At 46.2% G+C, this 23358-nt stretch overlaps 1 protein-coding gene across 2 annotated transcripts in view; it reads right to left on the bottom strand.

Annotated features, from left to right (window-relative positions):
* Positions 1–22656, bottom strand: part of FGF12 (fibroblast growth factor 12) — a 909266-nt gene extending 886610 nt beyond the window's left edge. The window contains exons 1-2 of one of the 2 annotated variants that reach the window (XM_085635865.1): positions 22465–22656; positions 22239–22384 (exon numbers count right to left, since the gene is read on the bottom strand). In XM_085635865.1, coding sequence (XP_085491991.1) covers positions 22239–22251 — 13 coding nt within the window. In that variant the 5' untranslated portion in view covers positions 22252–22384; positions 22465–22656. Of the gene's footprint in view, positions 1–22238 lie in introns of both variants that reach the window. The other variant, XM_085635864.1, reaches the window with a different exon arrangement.
* Between the last annotated feature and the right edge of the window lie 702 nt (positions 22657–23358).

Below are 23358 nucleotides of genomic sequence, written 5' to 3'. Positions count from 1 at the left end.
TGTCACACCAAGCTGAGGAAGACGGTAGAGCACTAGAGAGCGCCACAGGGGCCATGAAATTCTGAACAATAGAATATAATTCCCTGGCATTATTATTAGCAGCTGCTATACGGCTGGAATAAAAGAGACTTTTAGCCTGTTTGATGGCAGCGTAATATGCCTTCTGTTTGTCCCTGAGCTTCATTTTATCCTCCAGACAGTAACCACCTTTTCGCCATGCCCGTTCTAAAACCTTGCAATCATGTTTCAGGCTTTGTAAAAGGGTGTTGAACCACGGTTTAGAAGGAGAATTTCTCGAAGGCCTGATCGGCCAGGGGGAGATCACCTTGGCCACTGCCGTCGAAACCCAAGTAGCAAAGTCTGCCGCCTGGGTATTAAGCTCACCGACAAGAACAGGCTTAGAGGCTGCCAAGGCTAAGTTGAGTGCTGTGGGATCAATTTTACCACCCAAAGAAATTTGACTTTTGGGGGAGTGAAGAGAATGTGGCACAGTGGATAGAGCTGCTGAATCAAAAGCTGGGGATCCTGGTTCAAGTCTCAGCCATTCAACATCCTCTAAATCTGGGGTAATCACGTAATCTCTGCGGGTGATAAATTGTGCAAAGTAAATCTGCTGCAAGAACAAAAAGCAGAAAGAGGCAAAACTTTATAAAATAAAAGTAGTTAGTTCCACCAAAGCGGATGTTAATAGTGTTTCTGCCAAGGGAAACTGATAAGAGAAGCAGACAAGTATCAAATATTGGTGAATGCAGGAAAATATGCTGCAGCCAATAGAAATGGAGGAAAAGTAAGTGGTACTCACTGGAGTCCATGAAATGCCAGGAAAGAAAGGGGGCAGGATGTAAGGCCCTTTTGAGTTTATATTACAAACAATAAGTTTCACAAGCACAGCTCAAGTGCTGTGCAGGCGATACCTAAAATGAAATGTGATTCACATGATTCAACATTTTCTGAATCACAATTTTAAATGGCACAGATATACAAAAAGTGTAAACCCTTTAAAACATGTTTGCCAAATTTAAAAATGATTATATCTCAAGCACTGCTGAACAGGTTTTCCCCAAAACAATGAATGCAGTAACATTCTACGATCCTGCCAAGTGTTGTGTACACCAAGCATTACGCCAAAGTAACCAGAGTAATTTCAATAATTACGCATTACTCTTGCGATGCAAAAATTACTGAATTGATAGCATTAGGCCAGCATGAGTGATTGGAGTAATTTGGGGCAAAAATCCTATCGCAGGAGCTCAGGAGCAGCAAACGTAGAGAGGCCGAGTGGCTGCGGCTGCTGCTGTTTGTGTTCTGTGGCACTTCGTGGTATTTTCTTTGCACATAACGCTGAATTATGCGCCTCATGTAATTACGCAAAATTCCGTGTCCGTTTGCAGTAATTACTAGTAATTACACTAGAGAGAATCACGCCAGTTGCGCCTACACTTGGTGTAAACCTAATCAGCGGTTTGGGCTGTAAGCACAATAAAGATATTCTGAAGGGAGCCAAAATGTGAAAACACAGTGCTTTTCGTCCAAATGAACTTTTTTTCCCCCTTTTCTTGGATATGCACAAAACTAGACTTGATGCACCTTAGCTGAATAAGACAAGAGATTCACAAATCAGGTGGAAATCTGCCTACGGATTAAAAGTTATTGGGAAATTTTAAAAACTATTTTTTTAAACTGAAAGTGCAACCATAAATACACAGTGGCAAACGCCAGGCTGTTTTTTATGGATATATACATGTGTATATAGAAGGCATGCAGATGTAGAGTTAAGTATAATACATCTCTATATATTGTGCTTCACAGTATCCTGGGAGGCGACATTTTGGCTCATTGTTTTCGCAGATTCATATTTTTATCCTTGATAGTCATCTGCTGATGTGCAACCAAAATGTGATGTGGTTTAATGATCTCTTTGCATGTCAAAGGCATTTCTTCCCCAGAGCATGTTTTGGAGGGAAAAAAATGGCAATAAATGATTTGGAAGGACTTTGAGCTTAATTCCATTACTAAGAGCTGCTGGTTTCCAAATGATGTGTCTAGGGATCTTGATGGTTTTTTTTCACATATCACCAATAAGGCAGATCCTGGCAGGTCCCACATTTCCTAGTTAAAGATTCGTTTCCTTCCCAGTTTCCAGATTGCCAGTCCAGTGAGGCAGCTGAGAGCAGCCCTTGGATCTATGGGTTTGAATCGATCTGAGGTGGCTTCAGCCTTGAAGGGGGCACTGATGGACGATGGGCTGAGAGTGAAGAACAGACCTGAATGATTTAGAAAGGCTCAGGTATTTTGTGTTCTTGTGAACACTGTTCCCTAGAGATTTCAGGGGATGTACAGTTCTTCAGGGGGTGCTCTTTTCTGAGTGGTGCTCCTAAGTGTACGGTGCAGCCGGCCATCACGAATGACCAGTTCAGACAGTACTGGAGTGCCCAGTGCACTGGCATACATCTGGCTGGAAAGGGTCAAGGCATGTGCCTTATTGTGCATGTATTCTGAAGGCAGCCCGCATCTGAGCTGTGTTGGAGCTGCATCCTTTACTCAGAGCCAGGATGTTCATGATGTCACGTGCATTGCATGTCTTGTAGAGATTCACATCATAGGGTCAGATATTCATGTTTCATATGGACAGCATTTGGTATAGAGTCAAATTCAGATTCTGGCATGACAATGGTGCTTTGCACACTGGAGCCATGTGGATTCTGGCATGATAATGGTGTTTATTTACTGGGGCACTATGGATTGTGGCATGGAAATGGTGCCTTACACACTGGGGCAATATGAATTCTGACAAGGCAATGGTGCTTTACACACTGGGGCAATGTGAATTCTGACAAGGCAATGGTGATTACACACTGGGGCAATGTGAATTCTGACAAGGCAATGGTGCTTTACACACTGGGGCAATGCAAATTCTGGCATGGCAATGGTGTTTACATACTGGGGCAATGCAAATTCTGGCATGGCAATGGTGTTTACATACTGGGGCAATGTGAATTCTGGCATGGCAATGGTGTTTACATACTGGTGCAATGTAGATTCTGGCATGGCAATGGTGTTTACATACTGGTGCAATGTAGATTCTGCCATGACAATGGTGTTTACATACTGGGGCAATGCAAATTCTGGCATGGCAATGGTGTTTACATACTGGGGCAATGTGGATTCTGGCATGACAATGGTGCTTTACATACTGGTGCAATGTAGATTCTGCCATGACAATGGTGTTTACATACTGGGGCAATGTGGATTCTGGCATGACAATGGTGTTTACATACTGGGGCAATGTGGATTCTGGCATGACAATGGTGCTTTACATTTCCACAGTGTCATTTGTGGTGTCCTGCTGTTGTGCAATGCTGACACTGCTATAGGAAGCTTTCCTGGCCACACTGAGACAGTGTGGCGATACTTCAAAACCTGTGCATATCTCTGTTTGAGGCCACAGTACAGGTAAGGGTTTCTGCTAAGCCACCTTAGAAGTTATTCACCTGACTCTCTGTTACCAATCCAAATCAAAAGTATGTAATTAATATAGGTACGCCAAATCTTAATTGATTCAGAGAAGGGATTATTAAAGGAGTAAATGTGTGGCTTGTTTGTACGTTTCGGAGTTTGAGAAAGAACACATTTACTCCTCCACTAATCCATTCTCCTTCCCGCCACTCGCTTCCGCGCCCCTGCCTTTTCTGAGTCTGGATATTGAACCCCTTGATGGACGTTGATTACTGAACTGTATCATAAACCTATTGACAAAATCAATTTGTTGTCCTTTAAAATCTTCCACCCAAAGTCCTTGAAGGAGAATCTGCCATGCGGGTAAGTTCTTCAGCTGCAGAGGAACTGCTCAGAAGTGAACAACTTTGAGAAGGAAGCAGTGAAACTGAGTGAAAAACTCCAGGAGCAGGAGTACCCCAGACTAGTAATCAAGAGAGCTTGGAAATGAGTGAGAAATAACAACAGAGACTCCCTTTTGGAGACTCATGAAAAACCAAAGGTAGACAGAAACATCGGTGTGACTACATTTAGCACAGCTTCTGATGATATGAGAAAGATTAGGATGAAGAATTGGCGAATTCTCAATTCGAAAGGGCTGAACTTACAAACACCACTATTTTCTGTTAAGAAAAGTGCACGCATTCGAAGCTTGTTGGTGCAGACCAGACCACGGGTGACAAAAGCGAGCTAGGAACCGAATGTCTGGGGATTGCCTCCACTTACTGGACACCACGCGTGTGGATCATGCAAAGCCGGCCCACTTACCCATAACACATTATTTGTGGACTTGGGTTTACAATATCTGTGGGAATTAAAGAGTCATGCAACATGACATTTGGGAAACAAAATATATTTGATCAGGTGCCCGTGTACCATGCGTATGTGGGCACAATGACAAGACGTGTCAGAAACGGGATATTAGAACACACGGGCAATGTGCCATGTGAGAATACAATAACTAAATTGAACTCACATTTCTTTGACATGAAACACTCCGAAAAGGATCTTAAGTGGCTAGTGAAAGACAAACCTTTCATTCCCAACACTGTGAGTGACATAAAGACCTTTTTGTTCAGGTGAGAACATTGTTTTGTCAGTATTGATAGTGTGTTTTCTCACTTCTCACGTCTTCTGACACGGGTGGCATGGTGGGTGTTAGTAAATCACACAGGGCTGATGCAGTGAATAGAAATATGTGATCAGAGAAACCCGCCACATTTGTGCAGAGTTGCAATAATAACATTATTACTTTTATAGGCGATTCCGGGAGTGTCTCTACAATTGGCAAGTATGGATTTATTGCAATAGATTGCCTTAATATAGTCATTGACCAGGAGGTATCTTGAAAGGATCTATATCCTGAGGAAGGCCAGTGACCCAAAAGGGCAATTTAAAGGCTGAAACGTGGATATAAGCAAATAGTGTGACAGGGACCTTATCTCCCATGTACACCCCATTTCCATTTTTAACCCTGTCAGGAGGGGCCCATAATTAAATTGTGAGGGTACCCTCTTACACAGTTTAAATCTTTTTTTCTGCATTGTGGATCCCTCTTTAATAAAAAATTCACTGCGCTCCGCCCTGAGCGTTGGTCTGTGCGGGGTGTGTTAGCAGCCCTATGATGAAGCACGCCACTATCTGGTAGGTGAGGGCTGTTTTTTAAAACCTATATGGCTTTCCAGTGAGCGTCTCCTCCCTACAAATTTTGATACTATAATGACCTTCTTTCCTTTCTGTGTGTGTTTGTCAATGGAATCAATGCAATATACGCAAAGCCCCAAAAAGCCTTGCCACCCAGCTACCGGCTTTATCGGGACTGGGGGAACTTGATGCGAAACCTTGCAAAACCTCGCTGCACAGCTACAATCTTCATCAGAAACAGCGGCGAGTGATGTATAGCCCCGCGAAGCCTCGCCACCCATCTGTTAGCCTTCACATAACCAATACCAAGAAACGCAAAGCCCCATAAAGCCTTCCTGCACAGCTGCCTGCTTCATTAGAACCCACGTGACTCAACACGAAGCTTCGCAAAGCCTCTCCACAGAGCTTCATTGGAACTGATGCAGAGTGATGCAACCCGATACAGGACCGCACATCGAGGACTTCGCAGCTCTTTTAAAACAATGCTGCGTGACGGGAAGCCTTGGCAAGCAACGCCTCGCGGACCCCGCACCAGGATTTACAGTACTTCGTTCAGCAGGCCTAACTTGGTCCCTATATCTGGCTCGCACTCTATCTTGGTCGGCCTGAACTTGTGACTTTGTCCTGGTCCTGTGCGACCAGATAACAAGAGTTGGCGCTTTGTGCTTTATAGTACTAGTTTTACCTAAAACTTTAAACTTGCATATCTTCAGGTCTACTAATTAGATTTTTGTTGTGTGTGTTTACACTACTTTTCTAAATTGGTGTGGGCTCTTCCTTATGTTATGTTTTCACTTTATTAGTGTCTGAAGTCCTGCATAAATATTTTATGCATTGCCTCTAAATGAAGCCTGAGTGCCTATATATATATATATATATATATATTCACTGAAAAAACCATAGGTTTCACACATGTTATAGTTAGCTGGACATTTTACTGATAAAAAACCAATGAAATTCCCCCGTTATAGTTACTGCAGGCAACTATAACTCACGCGACCGCAATCTTCTGCTGATGCTAATACTGTATTTAGACACTTATTTGCCCATGTCTTCTTTCATTAAATTTTAGCTTTACATATATTACAAATATTTTTTTTTCATAAAGACACATATGTCATCAGCAGAATATTGCGGTCGCGTGAGTTATAGTTGCCTGCAGTAACTATAACGGGGGAATTTCATTGGTTTTTTATCAGTAAAATGTCCAGCTAACTATAACATGTGTGAAACCTATGGTTTTTTCAGTGAATTTGCAAGGTTTTTTAAATGCTAAGTTACTTTACGCCATTCGTGGCGTGCGCGCCCAGTTAACGCAATTCGTTCCGTGCGCGCACGGTGCGCTTTGCGCACCGCGCGCCCACTTTACGCAGTTAGTGCCGTGCACGCACAGTGGTCACGCGGTGCGCTGCGCGCACCGCGTGCCCACGTTAAGCGGGATGGGCCATGTACGCACGATGCGCTTCGCGCACCGTGCGCACATGGGGGACATATTTTGCGCATCTTTGTGAAATGTATTGTTTGTTAACTTCTTAGATGTTATATGCCATGCACAAATGGTGCCCTTCGGGCACCATTTGCACACGGGGTGGGGAGAATGTGGATAATTTTTTTTTTTTTACAATTTTTTACCGTACGCGTACGGTAAGCGTAATCAACGATTTTCCGAAAAAAAAATTATTTTTTTTTTGGGCTTGGGGGTGGTTTGGGGACCCCTGTATCAATGCTGGGTGGTTAGGATCTCATGAAACTGCCTCTTTACACATTTTTGGGGTTCGTTTTTGCTGCCCAACTCAGGAAGCGAGAGAGAAAATGGCGGCCGCCGCTTCCTGGTTTCGACCGATTCGAATGTTTACTAAGATCTAAGAGCCAATCAGAATCGCGCTCGCGCACGCCACCGTACGCGTACGGTAAGCTTACGGTAAGCGCACGGTAAGCGCACCGTAAGCTGCCACAGATATATATATTGATTTAAAGGCTATTTTCTCAGAATCTACTGAACAGATTTACACAAAACCTACAAAAGGCACTTCCTTGACCTGGGGACTACCTCTCTGCCAAATTTCATTAAATTCTGTTCAGCCGTTCAGGCTGTAGCCCTGTCTAAAGGTCCTATGGAAAAATGCATGGGAAAAACGCGTTTTGGGACCCCCCTTTTATCTCAGCCCCCACTTGACGAATCCCCCCGAGACTTTCAGGGTAGGAGCGGAGCGTAGCGCCCCACCTATTTTGAAAAATTCGCGAGGATTCGTCGACCGGCGCCAAAGTTATTCAAAATAGAATGTTGCGGATTTCCTATGGAAACGTGGTCCTAACTATAACTACCTACTGGCGACCGCCAGTAGGTAATATATATATATATATATATATATATATATATATATATATATATATATATAATATGAGCGACCTGTGAGTGCGACTGAACTTTTCTTTTGAAGAAACATGGTAAGTATATAAATATAAACATCGGCTATTTCGCAAAATCTCAACCAATTTAGATGATGAAATCCGAGAGATTTGAGTGCAGAGAAAAATCATTAGGTGTTTCACATACATTTAAAATTCAAATTTCAAATCGAATTACAATAAGGAAAGTCCAGAGGAAGGCTTATCCAAGAAATCAAGCGGATGACTGAAACAATCTTTGAATTGTATAGGACTTTATCATATCTGGTAGATATTCAAGCGCAAAGTCATATGCAAGACATGATCCCAAAAAAAACTGTTGTTTGTTGATTTAAAAAGGAGAGCTGTCTTTTGATGTGTTTAGGAAATTGGGTTACAGGTTGAGGGAAGTGAGACCCTGCTCAAGCAGCTACCCCAAATTACCTGTCCCCCAACCCTCTAGTATTTTGGCACAAAAGCAGTCAGGCTTCATTTAGAGGCAATGCGCGAAATATTTATGCAGGACTTCAGACACTAATAAAGTGAAAACATAACACAAGGAAGAAGCAACACCAATTTAGAAAAGTAGAGTAAACTCAATTAATGATTTGAGACACACACATATATGCAATATGCAATATATTATCTACTGGCGGTCGCCAGTAGATAGTTATAGTTACAACCTAGTTTCCATAGGAAATCTCAAAATTCTATTTTGAATAACTTTGGCGCCGATTGACGAATCCTCGCGAAATTTTCAAAACTAATGGGGCGCTCCATTCAGCTCCTACCCTGAAAGTCTCGGGGTCATTCGTCAAGCGGGGGCCGAGAAAAAGGGGGGGTCCCAAAACGCGTTTTCCCCATGCATTTTTCCATAGGACTTTTAGTCGCAGCTACAGCCCGAACGGCTGAACAGAATTACGTGAAATTTGGCAGAGAGGTAGCAATAAGGTCAAGGAAGTGCCGTTTGCAGGTCTGGTGTAAATCTGTTCCGTATTTCCTGAGAAAATAGCATTTAAAAGCATATCAATATCTATACGCGCACTGTGCACGCACCCTGCCGTGCGCGAGCGCAATTCTGATTGGTTGTTAGATGTCGGTAAACATTCGAATCGGTCGAAACCAGGAAGTGTCGGCCGCCATTTTGTCTCTCGCAGTCTGAGGAGGTGAAAAAAAAAGGTGGAGAACGTGAAAAGGGGGCAGAGTGGACAGTTCCTGACCCCCTAGCCTTGGTCAGGGGGTCACAGAAGGACCCCCAAGGGCGTAAAAAACAATTTATAATTTTTTAAAAATCGCGAGGTGCACGCACGGTGCGCGCAAGGCGAACCGTGGGCGCGAGGCGCACCGTGCGCGCACGGTGAAAAACCTGAAAAAAAAATAAATTAATAAATACATAACTTAGCATTTAAAAAAACGTACAAATTCACTGAAAAAACCATAGGTTTCACACACGTTATAGTTACGAATTAGCATTTCAAAAACCTTGCAAATTCACTTAAAAAACCATAGGTTTCACACATGTTATAGTTAGCTGGACATTTCACTCGTAAAAAACCAATGAAATTCCCCCGTTATAGTTAGTGCAGGCAACTATAACTCACGCGACTGCAATCCTCTGCTGATGACGTCAGATATTACATCACTGATGACATATGTGTCTTTATGAAAAATAAATATTTGTAATATATGTATAGCTAAAGATTAATGCAAGAAGACATGGGTAAATAAGTGTCTAAATACAGTGATGTAATATCTGACGTCATTAGCAGAGGATTGCGGTCGCGTGAGTTATAGTTGCCTGCACTAACTATAACGGGGGAATTTCATTGGTTTTTTACGAGTGAAATGTCCAGCTAACTATAACATGTGTGAAACCTATGGTTTTTTAAGTGAATATATATATATATATATATATATCACATTTAACCAGAAAGGCTGTTCTATGATGTATCTGAATGTGATGGATGGAAGTGCACAGAACGAATAATGAGTATGTTTCTAACGTTTATACTGATAGTGTGTTGAAAGAATTACAAATGTGATGTTTTATTGATGTCTATTGTGAAAAACTCTTATTGAGATGAATAATGAAGACGAGCAATCTGTGAAATTAGAATTCAATTTAATTGACAAATGTGTGAAACAATTAATTTCTCAAAACAAGAAAATAGTTACGGTTAAAACAATGTACCCTACACCCTTCCCCCACTTTGCCCGCAGAAAGAAGGGGAGGTCTTCTAGCCTGCCCCTCCTCCACACACACACATGTCTGCTGGCCCCAGGCCCCTTTGCCAAATGGCTGAGGGGATTCTAGCTGGGTAAAAAAGCATGTTGGGAAAGCTGACAGCTTCCCCAGTGCAATGTTTACAATTGGGCATGTGGGGCGGATGGTACTCCTTGCCCCACTAGATGTTGTGGATCCCGTAGGGCTGGGGCAGCTGACTGCGCTTATGGACAGGGCATGCAGTCAGCTCCGCTCTCCCAGTCTTTGTTCAGCTTCATAAAAATAGGGGTGAAGGAGGTCCGGGGCAGCAAGTACAAACAGGGCCCCAGAAGTAGGTTTCAGCTGCACATGCCCTCCGTGGACTGCACCATTGCACCAGCCTAGGGGGGCGTGGGAGCTGGTGGGGCCCCAGTGCGTTCCTTGCATTGCTACTAGGCAAAGTCAAATCAGAACACGGGCAACTAACAGGCCCTGCTGTGAGCAAGGTAGGGTGGCTCTGAAAGATCCACCCATTGTCTTTGGCAAAGTAGAGAGTGGTCTGCAAATGACCACACTGTCACTGGGTAGGGCAGAAGGGCTAACAAATACCCCATCCCACCCCGCTTTCTGCCCTCTGACAGGATTTGGGGGCAGAAAATAAACCACCTGTCCTTGGGAAAGGAAAGGAGCCTAACAAGCCCCCCCCCTCCCCCAGTCACAGTGGGGGGAGCATAAATTCACCCTCCTACTAGGCAATGCCGGGCTACAAAACATTCCATTACAATGGGCTATGTGTGCCATTTTTAGGTCTCGCCCAGGCAGTGCGTCTGCTGCCTCTTCGAGACATGCTGTGTTCAGGATATGGGCTTTAAGCTCCACCCATTGCCCGCCCACGTATTTTATTAGCTCCTTAGCCTGTCTTTTGGAAATGGTTTCTTTTCATTGGTCAATTTGTTTGGTAGCCCCTCCTTAGTACCTTCTTTTCTCCTCCCTCCTAAGTACCTCCTTTTCTCCTCTTGTAACCTCCCATAAGGAATGCCCCTGTTACACTTCTTGTTACTCAGTATGTTTTATTTGCAAATTGTGAGCACTATTTTCTTAAATGACTTTCTCCTAGCTGCTATTTGTTGTAGGCATGACAGGCTCTCCCGCTCTCCAAACCACCCAATTGTCCTGACTCGGCGCGGCGCCCGATTCTGGATGCTGTGCATTATCTTTTAAAGATGAGCCCTCCCCTCACCGCTTCATGGCCGGCTGCTGCACTTTATACTTTGTAAGAATTTCTAATTAGTTGGTTTCTCTTTAAGCGACCATGCGCCTTTCTTTAGTTTTGCGCAACGCAGAACTCCTGGATGCACTATGCTGCTTCACCGCCGACCACCGCACTTCATACTTGCTAACACTTTTAAATGACTTGCTTTAACTGACCGTATGTCTTTGTTTTGCTTGGCGTGGCACTCATGCATGCGCTATGCCCTGGTGACCACAATACGCTGTGCTTTACCTATAAAACATGGCAACCATGTGGTTTTCTTTTGTTTTGTTTGCAGCCACTACAAGCTCTCCTGCTTAGCAACCCACCCTATTTATCAGGTTCAAGTGCGGCGACCAATAATAGACGCCGCGCTTTCTTTTTTAAAGACACTCCCTACCTGCTTTACGGCCACCCGCCGCGTTTCATGTTTGGTAAAAGTTTAAAATTAGTTTCTTTATCTTTAAGGAACCGCAACCCTTAACTTTTAATCGCCAACACAGTCTCGGTGCGGATGCCATTCTTTCTCTTTTAAAAAGACTCCATCCTCACTTTATGGTCGGCTTCCGCGCTGCATGCTTGGTGAGTGTTTAAAGTGATGTGCACAACAGTAATCGGTATTACCTGCAGATTCAGCAAACACAGGGGGAAAAAGTTGCTGTAGCAACATTATCACACACTGTCTCACATTTAATGTGCTGGTGTGCATTGATGCTTTGCACGCAGCGCCACTCATTCACGTGCTATAGTGTAGGGACCTTACTCCAGTCCCGCCCAGCCACCACCTATAGTCTCGCAACTGCAACCACTCCAAAAAATCAGTGCTTACACAGCAGCACCCATACGCTCTCTGCACCAGGGTTTTCTTGTCGCCTCCCCGTCTGTGTGTCAATAAACATCACCACTGCACATGCTTCTTAAGTTAAAAACATTTACACTGCAACGCCAATAGCTCTAACTCTAAAAAATGCGAGACCTATTGTATTGCAAATGCTTGTTTTCTCTTCCAGCTAAAACCAAATGAGAACATTTGCATTAAAAAACTGTCACCAAACTATGACACTTGGTGGAAATGTCTGCAGTTTGGCAACAGTTTTATTCCACTCAGACTTTATGAACACGGGGAAAGATTAAACAGAATGCTGCGCTGTGGAGCACTGTTTGACTCTGTGCTCTGGAGCTTACTCAGTGGTCGAAGTGGGCGGAATCGGAAGGTCACGATGTGCCCATACTTTTTTAATTTATGAAAAAACATTCCCCTACTTTTTGTAAAAAGATAGTCCTCCAGGGACAGTTCATTCCGATAGTTCAAATCCCTCCGCTGAAGTACCGTTAAGTGTGAGCCTCATATGCGGTGAAACCAAAGCCAGGCAAAAAGCTAAACAAGCCTTCCTGCCAGGGTGCCTGCTTGCCTGCATGAAATGCAAAATGTGCAGAATGAGTTAATTCTGCAATTGTAAAGGGTAATCTGCAAATGCAAAGGATGCTTAGAAGCCAGTACTGACTTTAATTGATTAAATCACTCGAACCTTTGTGATGACAAAGATTTATTCTTTTTGAGTGGCAGTGCAGAGAGTTGACGACTGAGCTATGAAGTGCGTGCTTTTCATTGTAACTGTATTTATCTAGCGCTTACTACCTCTGACGTGTTGAAGGGACAGTAATGTAAAAAGAAGTAGAATTATGTACAGTCTGGGTATTACTAAAAATCTATATTTTGGAAGCACCATTTTATCTTAAACCTTTCTTTGCATTTTATATGAGTCTATCTTATATTGGGTGTAATGCAAGTTTAAAATAATGCCTTACATATTCACAGTGCGTTCTGCCATGGGCTGTGACCTCGTAGCGATAAAAATACACAAGCCACTATTCTCCACTGCACCAACCAAGATTAAATTCTGTCACTCTATTTGAGAGACGCTGTCTCGCTACCGCGTTGTTCCAGGAAGTCGGAGGAGGCTTGGTGCGATCAGTGCGTCTCGACCGCCTTAAAGTAAGCGGATGGGGACTGGGGATGTGTGGGACACTGTAAGTTTGACACACCATGTAATCTCGGCCACCGCGACGTCACTAACCTGCATATATTAAGCTTTCCAAGCCCCACACATTAATGTCATGTTAAGATCCCAAAGAGGCAGAGAATACGCACTCAAAACAAATAACTGGACCTCCTTAGAGAAGAGGGTCTAGAGCACGTTGCTGCACTTCTAACATGACCTTTGCCACTCCACGAACACCTCGGAAAGCCAACCTAGTTCCAACTTCTGCCGGGATAATGCTCACCGAGCATGCGACCACTCGAGCTGATACCAACAGACCCCTTATCATTTTTAACTTGTATTGCTGTTTTTATTTCTCCTCTACCTGCCGATCCCACTTGGTGATCACGGGCTAACGATGGAAGTTACCCATTTTTATTTGACTATGCACCTAAACCGCCTGCCTGCAAAGCAGTTTCACTTACGTTCTCTGGCCCCCGCCCCTACAGAATGATGACAACATGCCTGTGTAGCGTCTTGGGAAGGACCTATAACTCAGTGCAATATATTGCTTGCACCTAGATCACGATAGACCAGCGCAGTGACATGGCGTTGACCTCAGACACAGTACAAGAAACGGTAAGCAACACCGCCTGGAATAACAGTGTCTGATCATTGATGGTGTTTCCCCAGTCACATGGTAACCATCACATATACCCTAATGTGCCTCTCACATGTTAAGGATACCATCTTATTATTTATTTATTTAAGAGTTTTATAGAGCGCTAGCTAGACCCGGAGGTATCAGAGCACTTTACAACATATATAGTGAAGCAAATATTTATATAGTGTTACGATAGACAGCATTGTCTTGTGTTGAATCTTGTTCGGGCGCTCTTGGGAACGAGTCTAAAAGGGAAGAGGAACAGGCAATGGAAAGTCTTCTTATTGAGGAGTCTAGGTTCTGTGCTTAGCAGGATTCCTTCGGTGAAGGGGCTCTGTCACAATGTGCGGCATCTCTCCCTTTGGGTGTGATCTGTTGAGGAAGAGGTCTTCGAGCTGGCTTTTGAAGTTTATGAAGGAGGGGTTGGTCCTGATGTGAACTGGTATGGGGTTCCAGATTTTGGGTGCATTTCCCGAGAAGGAGGGAGACAGGGTTTTTTGTTTGCGGGCTTTCTGTGGAATGAGAGGAAGGGTATTGGTGCTCCTGAGGTTCCTCGCTTGTCCTGCCTTTTTAAGTTTGGAAGCCAGGTAGGCCATTTTTTGCGGTGTGAAGAGCTTTGTGTGTGAGGCAGGCAGTTCTGAAGTTGGCACGCATTTCGATTGGTAGCCATTTTAGTTCTCTTAGGGAGGGAGAATTGTGGTCAGATTTCTTTGCTCCTGTGATCATCCTGGCAGCTGTATTTAGGGTTACTCGGAGGGGAGCTAGGTGAGAATTTGGCTTTTCCCTGGGAGTTGCATTCCTGTAGTCCAATCTGGACAGCACCAGGGATTGAGTGGCCAGTTTAAGGTCGTTGGGGGGGATGAAGGGTTTTATTTTGTTGAGTGATTTTAGGTTCAAGAATGCGCTCTTTGCAGAGTTCTTGATATGTTTGTCCATGTTTAGGCTTGCGTCCAGGGTGATACCCAGTGATTTTACAGAGTCTGCCAGGGAGAGCTTGCAATTAAGAACATCAATGGATTTTAGCCATTCTGTGGCTAGGGGGTCTGCTCCTTGTTGGAAATTAAAAGGATTTCTGTTTTCTCTTGGTTGAGTTTAAGGTGGTTATGGGATAACCAGTGTTCGACTTCTTGTAGGGTGTTTTTTAGTTTCTGTACGTTTCCTAGTGACGATGTTTCTAGGTAGATCTGGGTATCATCTGCATAGAGGTGGAAGGGGATGTTGGCTTTTTTGAGTATGGAGGTGAGGGGTTCCATGTAGATGTTAAACAGTGATGGGGAGAAAACCGATCCTTGTGGGACTCCCCTGGTTGTGGGGAGAAGGTAAGACGTGAAGTTGTTAATTTTTATTCTTTGTGAGCGGTTCTGAAGGAACGAGGTAAACCATTGTAGGACCACCTCGTCTGCACCAATTCTTTCTCAGAGTGCATTTATGAGCAGATCGTGGTCAACCGTGTCAAATGCTGCTGACAGGTCGCGGAGTATGAGTAGGCAGCCACCGCCTGCATTGAGTGATTTGTAGACATCATCTAAGATGTTCAGGATCACTGTCTCTGTGCTGCAGCCGTTTCTGAAGCCTGATTGGTGAGTATTCATAAGATTTTTCCCATCAATGTGTTGGTTAAGTTGAAGGAGAAAAAACATTTCCAGGATTTTTGATAGGAGAGGGAGATTGGAGACCGGCCTGAAGATGTTGGGGTTGTTTGGGTCCGTGCCCATTTTTTTTAATAATGGTGTGACTTGGCCCATCTTTGGGCAGTCTGGCATGATTCCAGTACTCAGAGATCTATTTATGATCTGGGTCCAGAGGGGGTTTAGGGTGAGGTTGAGTTTTTTAGTCAGTTGGACGGGAATTGGATCCGCTATGTGTGAGGAGGGTTTGGACTTGATAATCATTTCCATGATGTCTGCTTCAGAGATGTGGTTGAATGTCTTTCAGCTGCAAGGAGGGTGCTGAGGGGGGTTATTTCCTTCAATGCTGGGAGGCAGGTTGTCGTTAGTTGCCGCGAGGTGTTCATCAAGGGAGCATTCGATCTTGGTGATTTCATTGTGAAAGACGTTAGCAAAGTTGTCACATAGTTCTTTGGAAGCCTGTATGGTTGTTGGGGAGGTTTGGCTGTTTGTTGTTTTATGAGATTGAATAGTTCTCTTGGACGATTTTTAGCTTTGTCTAGTGCAATACGGAAGAAGGTGGATTTTTCATTCTTTATATGCTTATTGTATTTCCTGCGTTCTGATTTGAGCTGGTCAAGGTGGGTTGAGGATGGGATGTTCCTCCAGAGTCTTTCCGTTGCTCTGAGATGTGTTCTTTCAGAGTTTAGGTCTGTATTGAACCAGGTTTTCAATGGGTTGTTCCTGATTCTCTTTTGCTTCAGGGGGGCTATTTGGTCTAGTATGGTTGTCATTGTTGTATTGTAGTGAGTAGTGAGCTCAGTTGCCGAAAGGTCGTTCGAGTTGGGGGGGAAATAGTGTTCTTACCCTTTCTTCCAGGTCAGCAAGGGGAATCTGTCTTAGATTTCTTGTCCAAAGAAGGGTATCCTGTGGGCGGTTAGGGCAGTGGAACGGGTGGTTGATGTGAAATAGAATGATGTGGTGGTCTTACCAGTCGACAGGGAGGATGTGGTCGATAATAACTGTATCTCTTGAGCTATAATGGCATCCAGGATTGAGCCTCTATTATGCATTTGCTCTGTGCAGTGTTGGATAAGGTTATTATTGTGAAGAGGATCGTTTAGGGATTGGATCAGAGTGTTATTTGCATCATTCCCATGTAGGTTAAGGTCCCCTAATATTATGTTGTCGGAGTCTTGGAGAGAGCAGTGTGATATCAGGTCAGAGAAGTGCTCTCCGAAAGAGGGAGTGTTGCCTGGCCGGTGGTAGAGGAGATTGCAGTGAATCATTTTGTTGTCCTTCATCTCAATGGTGGAGGATAGATATTTAAATGTGGTGTAGGAGAGAGAGTCGATTTCGGTTATAGAGATGTTTCTCTTGTGGATGATTACGATAACCCTGCCACAGTGGTTCTTTCTGTCTTTGTTTATGATTGAGAACCCGGGGGCACAAGCATGTCCAGTATAGGTAAAGAGGATTCTTTCAGCCAAGTTTCTGTGATGAACGCAATGTCAATGTCATGAGTTAGGAAGGTTTCGGCCAGTTCTGTTGCGTCTTTGGTCGCAGACCTGCAGTTTATAAGCATGTGAACAAGCGTTGATCATACCAATGTACAGGTGATTAGACACTCTGTTACATTCTCTAGCCACTTGGACAAAGTCACTTTAACAAGTCTTTAGTGACAATGAGTTTAGGTCTCTAATTACCTGTCATTTGTATCTTTCCACCTTATGTCTCCCTCTCTTTTAGGTGGAACATTAGACCGGTATCACCAGCCAATTACATTGGGTCACCCCCTACTACAGGGTAACTCTAAGACCCAGAAAGAGGCAAACCACACTCACTTCTGGTCCTGATGAAGTGCCGCCCGACCTTGGGGCACTAGGGTACGAAACGTGTTGACCACACCCTTTGAGGAGGTATCCTGGTACTTGATGACCATATGAAAGCATCACTGTTTGAAACTGGACCTGGCACCTACTCCCCATAAAACATGTTCTTTGGGTACCAGAGTCTATTTTAATCACCAGACCCACCGTTCACTAGTTACACTGTTAGGTAGCCCCCTCTCTCGCATTAATCTCTGTGGAATTTTCAGATCAAAAAGTTCTCGGAAAAAGCCCCAGGCCCGTCATGGCATTGAAGCGCCGGCCTAACGAGGAGCGCCCTATGATGAAGCATGACGGGTGTGTGGGGGCATCATGATCTGAGATTCAGATCTTTTGACTGCAGGACTGTTAGCCAAAAAGGTCCACCTTTAGGGACCCCCTGATTTGGCTACGGAGGAACTAACCTTTTCTGGAGATTCATGATACAAACAAACCTCTGCAGTGTGTTCACTAATAGAGGTTTCATAATGTACTATAGAGCACTTCCCACTGAGTACGTTTTTATTTATTTTTCATATACTTTGTGCACTGTTTTCTGTATAGCAATCTGACAGTCAAGGACCCCTCCCCCATGCTCACTGTCCCGCCCGCATCGCATGCAGCATCACAGTTACCATGCATTTTTTCAGGCACTTCGACCACGCAGCACACTTAAGTCCATGCACAACAACGGGCACGATTCCCAGTGCACACATAAACCTATGGCTAAACAGAAAACAGTGCGTTGGTGAAAGGCGGTCCGTTTTTTTAAGCCTCCAGTCTGCCTTTCACTGTGTAACCCAGGCAAGCATTTAAAAGAGGGGGGGGGGGCAGAGGTCTCCCTGCAAGTGAGTGCAGTGAGTGACTGCATTGCCCGGTAGCGGAGTGCCTGGGGGCGCCTGGCACCTCTTTTCTTCTCTTTCAATGGGCACCTGCAGAGGGCACCCTGGCAATGCACCACCTCGCTACGGAGGATAGTTAGTGCCCCTTGTGACGGCCTCTTTCCATCCGAGCTCATAACTGTAATACGGCAAAGGCGCAAAGGCAAAGGATTCCTTCATTTCCATCGGCCATGCCCCCATGCACATGAGGGAACTGCCCAATGAGAGCTCCTGGGCGCCCTAAGCACTGGTGCAGAGTGTATTACCGAAGAGGTCTGTGGCCCCTTCTGTAATAGGAAGTATCCAGAGATACAGGACGCGGGTCACATGCCCCGGCACATGGGTCAGTTTCTGAACAAGGGCCACTGGTCCAGCGAGTGCCCAGTAGTAAGTGGGAGCCAGTACGGGGTCTTTCAGCAGGGTTTGCAGGAGCATTCGGAATATTTCTTCTAGGAAGGAAATCTTACATCCTGGGCTGCGGGAGTGATGGCGGTGTCGAAGAATGTGTGTGTGTGTGTGTGTGTGTGCGTGTGTGTGTGTGCGTGCGTGTGTGTGTGTGTGTGCGTGTGTGTGTGTGTGTGAGAGATGTTTTTGTTGTGGGTGAACAGGCCGGATGTCCCACATCCCTCTCTCTCTTAATGTGCCTGAGATGACGTCTAGTGGCCATATAGACAACTGGAGACTTGCCACTAAATCCCGGCGTCCCCACTTCATCTATGTTTTTCTCGGCAGCTCTAATCCCCTTGCCAGATGTGCGAGTCCCTCAAACATGCTTCAGTCACGTCTGTGGGATATTCAAAACCAGGTAAGCACTCGCGCACACGCACATCCTGTAAATAGAAACCGCGCTTTATATAAAAACACGTTTGCTAGGTACATACGCTGCTCGCCGGGTAAAATGTAATAACGCATTTCTGCTCGGATCCCAATGTCAGGCTCGTATTACATATACTTATTCTATTACACGCTAAACACTGAACCAATATTTGGCATTAAGCACACAATTGATGTTGCGTTTGATACGGAGCTCTTCAGACATAAACACACACATGGCGACGGCGGCCTGCGCCCTGCAAAGCTTCCTGGGGTGGGTGGGGGCGGGGGGCAGAGACCGGGTGCACGGCCTACTGTACCCCTGAATGCAACACACTGAACCAAATGTCAGACAATATTGCACAAGCAGAGCCGCGCCCACGGTACCCCATGAATTATAACCATCAGTGCAAACACTGCTGCCCTGAAGCCATGCCCCGGGTATAGACGGACATCGCGACTCCACGACATGGCGCTTTGAGGGCACGTCTCTATTGCAGCGCTTTGATGCCCCGCGTGTGCGCGCTAGAACCCATGCAGACATTGGGGTGTCGGAGGCTCGCGCCCACGGGCCTGGCACTCTGCACCTGCCCGGCATGCCAATCTGAGGGAACCGGAGCCAAGAAGAAGGGCGCCCCCCCCCCCCCCCCCACCTCACAGCCCTGGCATCACACTGCTGAGGTGGGCAGCGCCCCGAAGCAACGGTAATAACATGGGGAGATGCATGCCTCCACCTTCAGGGGGCTGAAGTGACATGTCCGGCGCTGCATGGCACGTTCCGACCTCCACAGCCCCAGCTCGCCAAGCTGTGTGACCGGAACCTCCCTAGCCGCACCGTAAAACCAACCTGGCATGTGACTGACTTATACGTGGTTCAGCATGAGTGACATATCGCTGACTCAGCATGTCACTCCTATGACTGGCGGCATATTGCTTGCATAGCTGTCATGTTCCTGGCTCTGCACGACTGACACCTGCCACATGAGTGAGTGAGCTCACAGAGTGACTGACTCAGCATGAGTGACGTATCACTGACTTAGCACGATTGATACATCAATGACTCAGCATGACTGACATATTGCTGACTCAGCATGTCACTCCTATGACTAGCGGGGTTTATCTGGCATAGCTGTAATTTTCCTGGCTCTTCACGAGTGACAACTACCAAATGACTGCCTCGGTATGAGTGACACCCACAGAGTTACTGATTCAGCATGAGTGACATATCACTGACTCGCATGATTGATATATCACTGTCTTAGCATGTCCCTAATATGACTGGCGGTGTATATCTGACATAACTGTCATGTTCCTGACTTCAACCGAGTGACTGACACTCCATCAGTGACATCCACCAAGTGACTGACTCAGCATGAGTGACATATCACTGACTCAGCATGACTCTCCAATGACTGACAGTGTATACCTGGCGTAGATGTTATGCTCCTGGCTCTTCACGAGTGACACCTACCAAGTGACTGTCTCTGCATGAGTGATTTCCATCAAGTGACTAAGTCTGCATGAGTGACACCCACAAAGTGACTGACTCAGCCGGAGTGACACACACACCACGTGACTGACTCTGCATAATTGACACGCACTAAACAGATCCCTCATGAATGTCATATGACGTCAAAGGAGAGCCATGCTGAGTCAGTCACACGTCAGCCATGTGGTTAGCTACATTTCACCTGTGTGTCATCCATGCAGAGTCGGCTATGAGCCACTCACGCCCTGGCACTGAACTGTCTGTGAATGGCTGTCACGTACCTGAGTCTGTGTGAGTGACGTCCACCAATGACTGACTCTTCAGGGCTCACACATGGTTAAGATGTGACTGACTACATGGCTGACGTGTGACTGGATCTGCATGCTTAACTTTTGTTTGACTCAGCAAACCTAACGTGATTGACCCTGTATGCCTGACACGAACATTATACAGTGAAACTGACATATGCAAGTCTCTTCACGCCTAACCTAGCATATGACTGACTCCGCGCACCTTACATGTGATTGTCATGTGCCAGACTTTGCACGTGTGACAAGTGATTGACTCAGTATATTTGACAAGTGATCGACGCTGCATGCTACTGGCTATGCATGGCTGACATGTGCCCGACTCAGCACACCTGACATGTAATTCACAATGCATGGCTGACATTTTACTGGATAACCGACATGTGACTTACTGCACGCTTGCCTTGTGACTGACTCTGCATACCTGACATGTGACCGACTCTGCACGCCTAGCATGTGACGGACTGTGCATGGATGCCATGTGACTGATTCAGCATACCTGACATGTGACCGACTCTGCAAGCCTAGCATGTGGCGGACTCTACATGGATGCCATGTGACTTGCTCAGCATACCTGACATGTGATTCACTAGGCATGGCCGACGTCTGGCTTCATGCCTGCCATGTGTCTGACTCTTCATGCCTGATATGTAACCGGCGTTGCTTGCCCAGCATATTACTGACGTGAGCATGGCTGACACGCCACTGACACAGGATGCCTGCCAAGTGACTGACTGCATGACTGGCATATGTGACTGACTCTCCATGCCTGACATGTGACCGAAGTTTCTTGCATAGCATGTGACAGACTATGCATGGTTGACATGGGACTGACACAGCATACCTGACAAGTGTGACTGATTCTGCTGGCATGACATATGACTGACTCTTCATACGTTTCAAATGACTGACTTAAACTGTCTGACATGTGTCTGACTGCGCGCCTGACATTTGTGACTGACTCTATTTGGCTGACATGTGACTGACTGCATGCCTGACATGTGACTGGCTCAACGGCAGACATGTGGCTGACTGCTTTCCTGACTTGTGTCTGGCTGCATGCCTGAAATGTGACTGACTCTGCATTCCCTGACATGTGTCTGGCTGCATGCCTGACATATGTGACGGACTACATGCCTGACATATGCCACTGACTCTGCATACCTGACATGTGGCTGGCCATGCATACCTGACATGTGGCTGACCCTGCATGCCTGACATATGTAACTGACTCTGCATGCCTGGCATATGTGACTGACTGCATGCCTAACATGTGACTGACTGCATGCCTGACATATGCGACTGACTGTGCATACCTGACATGTGGCTGACCCTGCATAACTGACATGTGGCTGACCCTGCATGCCTGACATATATGACTGACTCTGTATGCCTGACATGTGTGACTAACTGCATCCCTGACATGTGTCTGCATGCCTGACATATGTGACTGACCCTGCATGCCTGACATATGTGACTGACTGCATGCCTGACATATGTGCCTGCCTGCACGCCCATCCCGTCGGCGCGTCCTCCCGCTCCCACTGCCGCAGCGCACTGTGCCAGCGCTCGCATCGATCCCAGCCCCCCCCGCCAGCACTGCAGTGCCCCCGACGCGCCCCCGGCCGGGCCCCCAGGCCTTACCTTTGCTCTCCATCGTAGGCCTCGGGCAGTGCCAGGAAGTTGCGGGAACTTGCAGGAAATGTGCGTCTTGCAGCAAAAATCCGAAGCCCGCTGGCTCGTCCCCTTCAGTGGAGAGGGTGGGTGAGGCAAGGTCCTGGGCCGGAGCGCTGCAATCAACCGGGAGAGGGAGAGGTGAGAGGGGCCCCTGGAGAGGAGGGGGCCGGGGCCGGGTCAGGGCGCGGCGTACCTGCTGCAGGAGCTGTCCTCTGGGCTGGTGCTGCAGCCGGCGAGCGCGTCCTCCCTGACTATCTGCCTGCCATGGAGAACCAGCCCAGCCTGTGCCTGAGAGCGACCGGCAGCCGGCAAAGCCCGGGGTGGAGCGGGGGTGGAGGGAAGACCCGGCCCGGAGCGCCCTGCTCTGTGCCGGTGTGTGTGAAAGAGAGAGGGAGAGAGGGTGAAAGAGTGTGTGTAACACAGAGAGAGAACAAGAGAGGGGGGGGGGGCGGCCCGGAGTGCACTGGTCTGTGCCAGTGTGTGTGAGAGAGAGGGAGAGAGAGGGAGGGAGAGAGTGTGTGACAGACAGAAAGAGAGAGAATGTGTATGTGCGTGAGATAGAGGGGAAAAGAGTGGGGTGGAGAAGACCCGGCCCGGAGTACCCTGGTCTGTGCCGGTGTGTGTGAGAGAGAGGGAGAGAGGGAGAAAGAGAGTGTGTGTAACAGAGAGAGAGAACAAGAGACAGGGGGGATCCGGCCCGAAGTGCCCTGGTCTCTGCCTGTGTGTGTGTGAGACTGAGAGGGAGAAAAAGAGAGAGTGTGCTTGCTTGTGTGTGTGTGAGAGAGAGAGACAGAGAGAGAGAGTATGTGTGTGGGTGTGTGTGTGTGTATGCAGCTCTTTGATGGCAGTTCATAGATCACGGTGCTAGATTCCGATTGTAACTTATGACCTACACAGTAACAAAAGAAGATCTGTGACAAAAGGAGTAACCCGCTGAACTGTGCACATAATATATTGAGCCACATGAATCAACTTAAAAACCGGTCGCAAACGGGCACATTCGCAGAATCTGCCCCTTTGCGACCGGTATTTGCCTCATCCCAAATGCAAAAATCGCAATTTAAGGAATCACAAAATTTGCGATTAT

This window comes from Triturus cristatus, chromosome 11, assembly GCF_964204655.1.
Source record: "Triturus cristatus chromosome 11, aTriCri1.1, whole genome shotgun sequence".
Taxonomy (NCBI): domain Eukaryota; kingdom Metazoa; phylum Chordata; class Amphibia; order Caudata; family Salamandridae; genus Triturus; species Triturus cristatus.
Note: the sequence above shows the minus strand (reverse complement) of the source record. Positions and strands in the feature narration are given on the sequence as shown.